We start from the raw sequence: 13,070 nt of genomic DNA, 5'->3' as shown, positions 1-13,070 counted from the left end.
GATGGATTCAGAAAGAGTTTGCTGCCTTTTTGTGTAGCCTAGTCCTGTGGCAAATTTGAACCCATTCCAGTTTAATTTTGGGTAACCCGAAAGCTGAAGAAAAGCAGATAGCACCAAAAAAAAAAAAAAAAAAAAAAAATGCTATTTGAGACCCCTGATCCAGATTCTACTGAAGCCGCTGAAAATGCAAACCTTGCCTTTACTGGGAGCTGTGTCTGCCTCTTGATACTGAAATGGTGCCATAAAAATGCTATTAGAGTGATACCTTTCTCCACTTGTTATTAAAAAACCGTGAAGGTGATGCCTGGGGTTAGTCAGCACAACTTGCTTTAATATGTGTATATAATATAATGCGCTATATTAACCTCACTGAATAGATTGCAACTTGCTAACCAGTCCGATGTCAAAAAGCCAATCTTTAAGAGCAAATACAGTGATTGGGAATACAGGTACCAAGATGGAAAATTGATTGGTAGTTTGAACTTTCACTTACGAAAGACTTAATGGGATGAGGAGATTAATAATGGGGGTCTCTTGGGCTGTCTGTCACTGTTTCAAGTACCCCAGAGGTCAGTAATAACAGCAAATGGATGAGGCAGGTCAGATACCTTGGTAGTCTCTTTCTGGATGTTAGTAGACACGTACGTGGTCCGTTATCCGGTTTCCAGTTGGGACACAGCACAAAGCTAATTCTAGTAGCACTAAAAGGAAGAAACCGTACTTCAATTTAGTCTTGTCAGTGTTTAGCAAATCCGTGACAAGGTCTTGCTTCCTCTTCTGCCACTGAGGCAGCTGCTGCAGCTTTTTCTGCATCTTCTTACTGTTGTTTATTTGTTTATTGCACTTGGCACTGTTTTACGGACCAGGATCCCATACATGCTGGGCAAGGTACAGGACAAAACCCATGTCCCTTGTCCTGAAGAGCCAGCAATGTAAGAAACAGGAGAAAAGTGGCAGACAGAGCTGCCCAACCATGCAATGACAGTTTGTAACAGGAGAAAACAGGCAGGACGTTCCCTCCTTTCAGCCTGAAAAACAAGGATGGGTGGCAGCACCCCCTTCGCACATACTCGGATCACTCTGAAGACAGACTTTTCCCTTCTTCTCTGCAGTGCTGACCTAAGGACAGAGCACCTGGAAGCAGGTGGTAAAACATTTCCAGCCAAAGGGGTTCAGTGGCTTCTGCAGTGACGGTGTTGCACAGAGCCCTTGAGAGAGGTGACAGAGGGGAGGCTCTGTCACCTGTGGCGTCGGCCTTGGCAGAGCACATCGAGGGCTCCCCAGGCAGGAGGACTGGCCGAGGGAGTTTCCATCCCTGGGCCAGGATCTCTCCAACGCACATATGATTCTAGTACTCGGCCGCATTGCTGAACTGAAATCAATGGGATTGAGTACTGAAATAAGGGAGTAATGATTTAACTAACCCCATTTTAGAACTGGAACACACAGTGTCGTACCATTGCAACACTTGCTCTGCCAATGCTTTGTGGTATTTATCCTAATGCTATCCCTGGAGACTGAATTCCCTCATCTGTCTCCCTGTCATCTTTAATAAACACTGACCATACATTAACAGTGAGATGATGTTGTAATTCAGAATAAGACAGGCTTTGTGCCTATGTCTTTTTGTTTATTTCTACTGAAGTCCATTTAATCTGATTGGATGTTGCTTTTAAAACAGCATGAGTCAACTGAATTTATTTTTAAGGTAGTCTGCCTGAAAAAAAATTAAATATTAATAATATCTGAATTTGAATATGTTACTCAGCAGAAAAATCTTTACAACACTTTAGTTTATTCTGCAAGTGACTTCACTAGTTATTTTTTAAAAGCTTGGAGTTTTGTATAAATCTTCCCTTCTAAACACATGAAACAAACAAAATGTAAAACTCATCTCCATAAAGCACAACAAAATAATAATTTCCAGATGGGCTTTCTGATGGAAGATCAAAGTCCTTCATCTCAGACTTGGGAAATTTCCCTTCCATGCTGGTATCAGTTTTATCTGAATGCAGTTCATCCAACATTTGCTTTTTTTCAAAAAGGCAATTAGCTAGATAAAGCTGCAGGAGAATGCTCTTAGAGCTGAAGAAAATAGAAAAGATTTTACTAAAAATAGTTTAAAAAATCTGGGTAGGTAAGGGGGGGAGGAATCTTTCTCACTTGGATTTACACAAAAATCAGACTTTTCTATACACTGAAAAATGCCAGCTTCATATGCAAAGATGAAATAAGCAGAAAAGAGTTGTTTCTGCATTGGTGCAACTGGCTTGGTCAAACTCCCTGCCATGCATCTCTGGTTTCAAATGTCAGCCAAACTAGTCGTGTGGCTAGAAAATAATAGGTTAGTGTTTTTCCATAAATGTTTTATGCATCTGTGCATTTTGAGATTTTGCTTCCAAGAAGCAGCAGTTTCTACAGAAAGCCTGTACTCATAGGGTGTCTGCATTTTCAGCTTAGCAGTGCCATAGAGTTTGTGTAAGGCTTTCTGTTTCTGAAGTTCAACCACTGCTAGTAGATGTACCCATCACTCTGAATTGTATTTCTGTATTGTAGCGTATACAAAATAGATGTACAAAATACCTGTTCATTTCATTAAGTCTGGGATTTTCAAAAGATTGAGGAAGTCAAATTCCCCAGTCCTATTCATCCACTGAGGAGGCTGCCTTCTGGAGGACACTAGTTTCACTCTCAATCTCCATCTCTCTCTCTCCCCGCCACCCCCCCCCCACCCCCCCCCCCCGCACACAAAATGTTCACCTTGTTTTTCTCTCTTTACGTGCTTGCACAGAAACACAGTTCAGTATTTTTGTCTCCTTGGTGCCATGCAAGACATGCCTTTTTGGCTAACAGGGCTGGAAACACACAGCCCAAAATACTAATGCATCTCAGCAGTGAATAGTCTTTCACCTTGGAAAGCTTAATCTGCTTTTCCTTGATCGCTTTTCCCTGCCCACCGTCAATGTGAAATATCAAAAAGCTTCACAAGAAAAAATCAACCAATCAAAACTCACAGATGCACAAATAATATTTTAGAAAGCAATTCATCTGAAGGTCTCTTGACAAAAGGGATTATGGAACTGAAATGTAATTATCTTGGCATTTAAGTTTCTGTTTCCACCATGTGGTTTGGTTCACATATTTGATTGCAAAGTTTTATCATTCAAAACAGCCTATAGGTCTCTTTTTCATTGCAGACACAAGGCAAGTACAGCCATCTCCACCATGGTCCTACGACCAGTCCTACCAGTACCTGGGCTCCATTGCCACCCCCTCCGTGCACCCCGCCACGCCAATATCACCCGGCAGGGCTAGCGGCATGACATCCCTCACTGCAGAACTTTCAAGCCGGCTGTCAAGTAAGTATCTAAAAGTTAGTCCCCCCGCACCAGGCCTCACCAAAGCCGCGAGGCTGACTCCAATGCAAACCGGTTGCAATATCCTAGGGTGCTGCCGCAGCTTTTCTCCAGTTGCAGTGAAGCCTATTGCAGGCCCGTTGCAGCAAGCCTTCTCCAACGCTTTGCTGGGATTTGTGCAAAGAGTAAAGAAATACAGTTAGGGGCCCAACATATCATTGTCAAAAAAGAAAAAAAAAAAAAAGAGGAGAAAGCAGCCCTTTGAAGATGTATGGAACTATAAAAATAGTTTAGAGTGCTGAAGACCTATTGTATGTGCCAAGAAATGAATGCCACAGATATTTCAGTTCTGTTTCCTTCCCTCGCTCTAAATTCAGACCAGAGCACAGCAGGTTATGGGTGGACACACTGATTGCAGGATGGTCGGGTTTGACATTTTAAGTGTTGCACTGGATTGTCTTGTTACATCTTCGTCAAATTGTACTGCAGAGCTTTACAAGCCAACATAAAAATATAGCATGGAAGTGAAAGCTACCCCCCTGGTTTCCACCATACTCAACTGACCATCTGCTGACTCTAACCCACACATATTGAACCAATATGTGTGTGTTCAATAGCAGGAATTTTCTTAAAATGAATGAAAGCCATATAATTCAAATTTGCACACGGCTTTTACAAAAATATCTTCTTTGGCCGCACATATTGCTCTCATTTGAATACTCAGAGCTTCTTCTAAGATCAGAGAGAATCACTTGAACGTGCGCCAGCCTGTCCTATTGTTGTCATGTAGAGCCTGCTTTGAAAGAGTCACAGGGACGATGCCTACCAAAAGTAAATTATTTGTTAGGCCTGGGTGCTAATTACATCTTAGAGATAGCTGAAAATACAGGAAACCTTTCAGAAGAAAAACAAAAAAGGCAATTTCTTGTTTTAAAAGAAGTCTATAAAAATTCTCATTCTTCATTGACACGCTCTTCTTTTAAAACGAAAAGACTCCTTTTTACTTTCTCCCCTGTGTTTCCCTCCCTTTGGACACCTTTCCACTGGCAAAATGCAGAAGCAGAGAAAACAGAGAAGGGTGAAAAAAGATCTTCATAACAACCAGAAAATTTCAAATAAAACAAATAATTTCATCAAGTTTTTTACTTAGAAAAGTGATTTTTCTTGACAGAATTGTTTGAAATCAATATTTACCAGCTATTTTGATTTTCAAACCCTATACGGGGTGCCTGATGCATGTGTACTTGTAGGTGTAGATACGTGAACCGGGCTGAATGGAGATGTTAATCAGATTTTACCTTTACCAGTATGGCAACTGAGGTTGCCTTCAAATGAGGGAATGCACTCAGTATTGAAATGCAATATTTTTTGCATTGCTATAGTGCCCAAATGTCATCATTGTGTACCAGGGCCCTTACTGTGCTGCGCACGGTATGAGCACCAAAGGCTTCCATGGTGGCTGCCCCCAGGAGTGCACAGTCTTAACAGAAGATAGCCACGTATGCATGGAGTAACTGCATACTGTCTTTCTTTTGTGGCACATGGTGAGCATGGAGTTAGAGCACCGGCGCTAGGGCTTGTCGGTGCTTTTTGTGCCTGTGGTCAAAGTGATTTACCTTGGGGCAGGCATAGTTTCTCCATGACTTGTGAAGAAACCTAGAAGAGCTTCATTCCCATGCCAGCATTCTTTCTTTCCTGTCTTAATTCTGTACATGGGGCCTCATCTCTACACATCTTAAGTGGTTTTTATAATGCTTCCAAAATGTTACTTCTATATTAAATGTCATTCAGTATTCCCAGAAAAATCTTTCACAATATTTTCTCCCTAATCCCATTACTGTCACATACACTTGCTGTCTATCTAAGAAATTTCTCCTTGTCAGAACAAAGAGCAAATTTTTAGGAGTTTTTTAGCCCCTACCATCTAAAGACACAGTGCCTCAAAAGAAAAACCAAAGATATGGGACATCCTTGAAACACCTTGACATTAAGTCTCATTATTCTTCTTTTTGCCAAACTGGGCAGAAGACACTCTCATCTGGTAAGTGATGTGTCCAGGCAGTTTCAAGAAGTTTGATTACTTTCTCAGGAATGAGGTGTGGAAGTACCATTTAAAATCTGGCAGGTTGTCAGGTGCCATCTTCAAGATTAGCTACTCTGAAGCTCCTGCCGTTCCATATCGTAGTGTATCTTGCCCTGTTAAATCTAAAGGTGCTGGGGTCTAGGGGAAGGAAATGTGTTCAGGGGTCCCATTAATCTTCTAGAAAAAAATGGAACACAAACTCAAAAAGGAAGCATACAGCATGCGTCAGAGCTTTTCTAAGAAATTTATAGAAATTCATCAAAGTGTGCTGGCTGTGTCGTTGACGAGCTTTCACAACTTGGCGCTGGAGTGTGTCTGCTCTAGCTTTAAATCCAGTCAGAGCCAAGAGCTTTGTTTTCTCTCTGCTTCTTCTCATGAGTATTTCCTTCAGCGCATGGCTCCTCTTCTGCAGACTCCACGCCTTGTCTGACAGAAGAAGTTGTCTTCTGGAAAGATTTTTTCTTAATTATTATTGTTGTTATTTTAATCATGCATAGCTGCCAACTCTAGGGACTGACACCTTCCATTAATCTGAGTCATGATGAAGATCCTTCCTAAAGAGGCCATTATCTGCTCTGCTTGCACATCAGGGAAGGAGGCGATGGGACCAGGCATACTTCCACTGATGTCAGACAAAGCAGAGCAGAATTTGACTGTCCTATAAAACATTTCACTTAGCAGGATGAGAAAGGCCTCTAGCACACATGAAAGGAAGAAAAAAGGCCAACCTCTAAATATATCATTCTCCTTTAAAAAGGCAGTACTATTGCTGTCCTTTTTTACATACTGATTAGAGCCAAAATTTTCAGAAGTTAGTAACAATTACGTAGACATTATATGCGGACACAGATAGGAAGACCTTAAGTGAACCTGATTTATCTTGACGTTGGTAGTGTTGAGAGTCAACGGGGAACTGTGCTTCTGAGTGCTGAGAGCTGGACTGAGCCTGTGTGTGTCAACCCTGCCTGTGCACGTTCGTGTACCCAAAGGACAATCTCAGCTCCACAGAGCTTCCCATTTGAGTTGGCAAATAAAACTGGGTGCAAGGAGAGATTACACAGAAACTGAACAATTTATATTTAGGTCCCATCAGGGTCCCCGGTGAATCAAGTGATGCCGGGCAAGGAGCTTGAGATCTGTGTCCCACTTCCCCACCCACCCGTTGAGGACGAGGACACTCTAGAAGTGTACATAATTGCATGTGCTGTAAGGTCTCTAAGAGCGAACACATACACGTACAAAACAGGGCAAGAGCTTGGCACTCCTCTTTAATTGCTGCTTTACTGAAATTAATCCAAAACATCCAGATCTATAAGCATTACAATGGCTGCATTAGAGAGCTGATGAGGGATAGCTCTGTTCTGGCCACTTAGATTAACCGTAGACCAGAGTTTGGATGTTGGTTATCGCCTCAAATAGGTGAACCTCCATTCTGCCAGCTCAACGGTTCTCTGTCTCCCTTCCCCACCACCCAGGTGCTTCTGACTTGACTGCATTCAGTGACCCCCGGGTGGGAATCGACCGCTCCTTCTCCGCACTCCCCTCCATCTCTGACCCTCGGATGCACTACCCAGGAGCGTTCACCTACACGCCGACGCCTGTCAGTTCAGGGATAGGAATCGGTATGTCTGCCATGTCCACAGCCACGAGATACCACACTTACCTCCCACCTCCCTACCCTGGCTCATCGCAGGCTCAGGGCAGCCCGTTCCAGACCACCTCACCCTCCTACCACCTCTACTATGGAACCTCTGCCGGCTCCTATCAGTTCTCCATGATCTCGGGGGGAGACCGGTCCCCCCCACGCATCCACCCCCCCTGCACCAATGCCTCCACGGGATCGACGCTCCTCAACCCCAACCTACCCAACCAAAGTGATGTGGTCGAGGCAGAAGGGAGCCACAGCAACTCCCCCACTAACATGGCAACCACAGCAAGGCTAGAGGAAGCGGTGTGGCGACCATACTGAATGAATTTTAAGTAGTTATGGGTCAGGACTAATGTGCTTTCCATTTCCCGGTGCCCGTAGGTATCCCATAAACACCTGTCTTGCTTATGGGCCCTGCCATGTTCATACATCACTTTCAGAAGCAAACCCTCCAGAAGTCAGCACTCCCAGGAGTGGTGGCGTGTATTAGCCAGCCCCTGGCGAAGCGACGTCGCTCCAGCAAAGCATCCCTCGCAGGGGGCTGAGCTTCTGGAAAGGAGGACGCCTGAGTTGGTGGTCCGGAGGTAGCGAGGGTGGGTAGAAAAGTACCCCGTCTGTTTCCAGGCCTGTGGCTTTCTAACGAGCCTGGGCTTGAAGGTCTCCACACCCCTAAAGAGAGTTTTGGTTCACTTCTATTTTTAAGACTTAAAATCTAAAAAAATCTTAGTGAGTTTACTGCATCTTATGGACATATTAACTGTAAGGAAGTATAGGAAGATTCCCAGAGGGAAACTGTGAACGCTTCTGTTTTAGCAATGCTGTGAATGAGAGGTTTTATATGTTGGACTTCATTCTTTCTTTTTTTTTTTTTTTAACCATGTTGTATATTCCAAAGAATATGGAATTTTTTATTGCTGGGGTTTTTTTGTTTTGTTTCGGGTTTGTTTTTTTGTTTTTTTTTAGGATGCAGCTCATCCTGCTTTGCATCTAATTTGTTTTATTTCTCTTGGCACCTTATAAATTGCAAAAAAAAAAGATTTTGCTCTTTTTTTTGTTTTAATCATGCTTGCTTCTTTCTTGCTTTGTCAACTGAAAGAATCAGCCCCTTTTTCAATGAGTTAATTTAACTTTTTCCTCTTGGACTTTTTTTTTAATACAACGGCTACAGCCTTGGGTCATTTTCAACTACTGTACTACTTTGATGAGTTCATTGATATTTATGCTTGATATTTAGACTTTTCTTATTTGTTGATACTATTATTATTTAAATATGCCTATATTAAAAAAGATCAGCAATTGCCTTTTTTGGTAGCAGCCAAAGTCAAATTTATCACATTGAAAAAGGCTGGAATAACGATGGGTAAAATGACCTCCTAATTACCTAGAAATATTGTTTACAATTATCTCACTCTTAATTTACTCAGCTAACTGGGCTCAGATCCTCAAAGGAATTTAGGTGCCCAACTCCCACTGAAATTGTTTAGGCACCAAAATCCCTGTGAATTTCTGTGCCTTCCCATCCAGTGGAGTCATCTCTCCCTACTCCTTCCTCGCTTTTCCTTCGTCACCAGTGGTGACCCTCAGGATCAGTAATCAGGATGTACATATTTCGTAAGGCAGACTCAATATTCCCTAACTAAATACATCCCTATATGGCCCCATTCTGCTCCTGAGCTTGCCTGGGCTTCCTAACAGCGCCGGTAGAGGCCTCCTAGTCTTTCAAAAGTGAAAGCCAACACGCAGTTAGCATGGCAAGGGTGAAGTCCTGGCTCCGATGGAATCGGTGTGAGATTTGCTCCCAGCTCAGCAGAGCCAAGATTTCTGCGCAGTACAAAAGCCACGTTCCAGTGCGCTGGAAAATAGATCAGTTCACGCATCACAAAATAACTTGAACTGAACAGGCTTGTCAAGCTCATCTGGAAAGCAGGCTAGCAAAGAAGGGGCCTTAATGGTTCTCCCGTCACTGTCTTCTGAGAGAAGAGGAAGAGTATTTAAAACTGGTGCATACAATATTCTGTCCTGTAGTAAGTTTGCAAGGCTTATACTAACAGCATTTTTAATACAGAGTTGTCATCGTTGCCCATCGTTACAGCACAAACATATCAGATGTCACTGTAAAGTTTATGGCACTATTTTATTTGAGGGTTTGGTCTGAATGCAGTTGTTGTACTACTCATTAATTACAAACTGCTGATGTTGACACGTGTGCGTTCCAAATTAGCTGATTATTATTTAATGTACCTCTTAAATGAGTGAAACAATTGCAGGTCAACTCAGAGAGTATTTGAAAGCAGGACTTCAGATCAGTGTTTGATGTTTAAAAAAAAATTAAAAGGATTCAAATTAAAAAGATCCTTGGCTGCAGGCAGCAAAACAGCTGGACTTATTTAAAACCATTTGTTTTTCAATTTTTCTTTTTTTTAATATGATTTTGCTTCTTTGTTTAAGTCAGATGCAGTAGCACTTTGGTATTGAAAAGTTACAAACTGAAGAATTTACATTGTCAATAAGGTCATTTTTGTGCAGAAAATAGGGAGTGTTTCAAGAGATCTCAGCAAAAGTTCAAAATGTTTCTGTTAAAATACATGCACGGCCTTGTGCTTTTTATTTAGTATAATATTCTTTATCATTTTCTAGAGTTTGCTCTGAACAAAAAAGGCAGGAAACATCAAAGTTATACCTGAACAGTTAAAAATATATTTTGGAAGTATGGAGACCTTGCTGAATACAGAAATACAGACCCTACCTATTGTGACATTTACATAGTTGGAATCTCACCTCTTCAGTAGCCTAAAAAAAAGTCCTTCATCACTAAACAGTAGCTCTGTTGCAGAATCCATCTTACACATTCTCTGTCGCTGTGCAATTAAAATCATCATTTACTACAGCTCTCACATCTGCCTTGTGACTGGACCACCCAAGTGCATAGTACTGTGAGTGTGAACCCAGAAGCGAGGGAGAGGAGAGGACCTCAGAGGAGCCAGGTACCTCACCGCAGAGGGCAGGGCTGCCGCGGCTGGGTGACTTCAGCCCAGCGGCAGAAGGGAGGTTGATGTGGGCAGTATGCTCCCAGGCCTGTCTGTCACCACAGCCTGCTTTCTGCTAAAGCCCTGTGCCCCTTTTAGCCCATAGTATTGTACTACCCACTTTTGAAACTAAAAGATCAGGGATTCACAGGAACGGGGAGTTGGCATCTCTTAGCCTGGAGATTAGAGCCTATGTTGAATATTTGTCATGTCCATACATCTACTTTCTTTACACTTGTCCTAAAGGTGAAGTTTAATTTTACTCTCCCTGGTGTGAACAGGATGAGAAACTGCAGAACTGGTCACCACACTTACCCTGTGTCTTCACTGACACGTAACAAAACCCTGGGCTTTCCCAGTGTCTCACTTGTGATAATTGCCAGCAACTGCACTTCTGAGTCTAACCTCCCTGTGTATGTCAAGCACAGAACACAGCAGCATCCTCTTTACAGAGGAAAAGCTAAGTTCATTGTCCCTTGTAATTAGTCTGTTTAATCACTGTAGGTTTCAGTGTATTCACACAAGTGCTTATAAGAAACCACAGTTTACTCAAATCTATAGTTTTGTAGTGATCCCCAGTCCCACTGAGGACAGCAAAGATCTTCAAGGCTGTAAAAATGCTCTCATGTTATTCCTCTTGTACCTTATGAGCAATTAGCATGCAGAAAGAGGACATTCGGATAAAACATTTCCCCCATTCACACATCTCCAAATTACAGTGTATGAGTATATTTTTTTATATATCTATAAAATACATATATATTTATATAGTTTTATCATCCCAGTAGCTAAATGGAATAAAAAAAGAACTGTTGTGCTTCTGTTCACAAGTTGCAGTCAGCAGAGTGCCTTAGACACCGTCCCCTACTGAAATACAGTTAATGGCAGTCCTTACTATCAGCTTGTGTGTTCCTTTCACAAGACACAACTCGTTGTCCAGATGCAGCCATATCAAACAACTTCAAAGTAAATATAGGGCCGGGCTCCCATTTGCTCTAAGGCCCATTACTTTGCTCTGAAACAACATTTATGCTCACTTCAAGAGTTCCTGCTACGCTTCCAGGGCAATGTACAGGAGCTTTAGTACAAGGGGGAGGTGGATGCAGAGTGCATCCCTGCTACGAAGGATTTGATTTGTAGAATTATGCCAAATTATCTCCTGGAAAGGACAAAACCCCTTTCCTCCGAATGGCCCACAGTCTTTGTCAGAGTGTTCCGAATTGCCTGCACTCTTGAAACATTCATTACTGCTTTCTGGGTGACCTTTTCCATTGGTGTATTTGAAGATTCAGGTGAAGTAGATCATTCTTCTATTTGAGCAAAACACTTGCTTGTTTTCCTGCATCGTAACATTTTCGTATTTTATTTTTGTTAACCTTGCTTGGTCAGTACCGATCACTTGGCATTTTTCTCTTTGTCCTAAAAGGGTTGCATCAACAGAGTTACTTGTATTTATGTATGTAAATAGATTTCAAAAGCTTCATAGCAAAATATTTAGTGCTTGTAATTACTCGGCATTTTTTTCATTTTTCCGTGTTTTTAATGAACTTACCTTTGTGTTTGCTTAAATACTGTAGTGAGACTTATTTCTTTCTGAATTAGTTATTTTAGGCTTCAAGATTAACTACATTTTATTCACTTTTGTAAACAGTTATAGCATGGTCTCTATTCAACATTCTTCACTTTTTTGTGGTAGGGGAGAAATGAATGTGCAAAAATCTGTGGGTTATTTGTGGTATTCTGGGTTTGACAGTTCCATCTTTCTTTAAAACAAAAACTAAACTTTCAGTCTGAGGTGGCCGTATGGCAAGTCTGAGAGGAGGACACAGTGGGAGACGCACTCCTATCAGAATGGCATCAAAGTGTATTTGTTCAGCATTTACTGGCTATGTTTACAAAACAGATGCTGCAGCATCCTGCAACAGTCACATTTTCCCTTGACACTGTCATGCTGAACATTTCCAGAAGGGGAAACTAGCAGGTTCTGGAAGTTTGCTTTTTTGTTTTTGATTGCAGTTTTTTCTTTTGGGGGGGTGGGAAGGGAGAGGCTGTTTTTTTGGAACCAGATAGGAAAAGAGAATAGAGTAGGTTTTCCCCCACTACAGGAAGTCTCTAGATACCACGTCAGAGTAGACTCTTGCTGTACATAGGGATGGCTGTGTCCAGCGCCACGGGAGAATTCATTACAACTAGCACACAGAGCAGCTGGACTGCTGCGTTAGTTCTAATGAAGACTTTCTTTCTTTCTTTCTTTCTTTCTTTCTTTCTTTCTTTCTTTGTACCACAGTTTCCTCTGTAAATTCAGTATCATAATTAGTGTGAATGACAAATAAAATGTTTGACAAGTATGCACATTGGCCTGGTGTGTTCTTTCATCAGGGAGAAAACAACTGTCTCAGAGAAAAAGTAACCATCAGAAAAAAGGTATTGACCATGTATCACTCACATCAAAAATATGTTTCCATACTTTTTTTTTTTAACTGATTTCATTCTTTTTTAACAAAAAAAGGCATTTTCCTGCTGTGACCTGGCAAAAGGTGGGGAATCCAATAGGATCATCAAAATAGGACTGAAATGAGACTTTGCAGATAAAGAAGCCTAGTAATTGCATTATATCTCTGGCTTCTCGATTAAATTTCAATATTCCAAGGTCATCTACAGCTCTTATTTTTCTCCTTTAATCTTTTGTTCCTTGGATTGGATCCTTTTTGATATTGATGAGTTGAACCTTACTTCAGGAGCACCAAAACAGATAGTTTGAGGTCATATTTCTTATATGTTGTTTGTTTTTCTCTTTAAATAAATAACGAAACAGTAGTGTTAATCAAACATTAATATGGGGGAACCAAGCTTTCAAAATGAAAAAAAAAAAAACCCAGAGTCAATATTGAAAGTTCAATCTGAAAGCCTCTGTATCTATGCATATGTAGATATATATATAATCTTCTAATATTCGC

At 41.5% G+C, this 13,070-nt stretch overlaps 1 protein-coding gene across 5 annotated transcripts in view; it reads left to right on the top strand.

Moving 5' to 3' along the window:
- Positions 1-12,461, top strand: part of RUNX1 (RUNX family transcription factor 1) — a 174,965-nt gene extending 162,504 nt beyond the window's left edge. For all 5 annotated transcript variants that reach the window (XM_030020432.2, XM_030020429.2, XM_041124768.1 and 2 more), the window contains 2 exons: positions 3,198-3,359; positions 6,915-12,461. In XM_030020432.2, the coding sequence (XP_029876292.1) occupies positions 3,198-3,359; positions 6,915-7,408 (656 nt within the window). In that variant the 3' untranslated portion in view covers positions 7,409-12,461. The remainder of the gene's footprint in view (positions 1-3,197; positions 3,360-6,914) is intronic.
- Positions 12,462-13,070: the final 609 nt, after the last annotated feature.

The sequence above is a fragment of the Aquila chrysaetos genome, chromosome 7 (assembly GCF_900496995.4).
Source record: "Aquila chrysaetos chrysaetos chromosome 7, bAquChr1.4, whole genome shotgun sequence".
Lineage (NCBI taxonomy): Eukaryota > Metazoa > Chordata > Aves > Accipitriformes > Accipitridae > Aquila > Aquila chrysaetos.
Note: the sequence above shows the minus strand (reverse complement) of the source record. Positions and strands in the feature narration are given on the sequence as shown.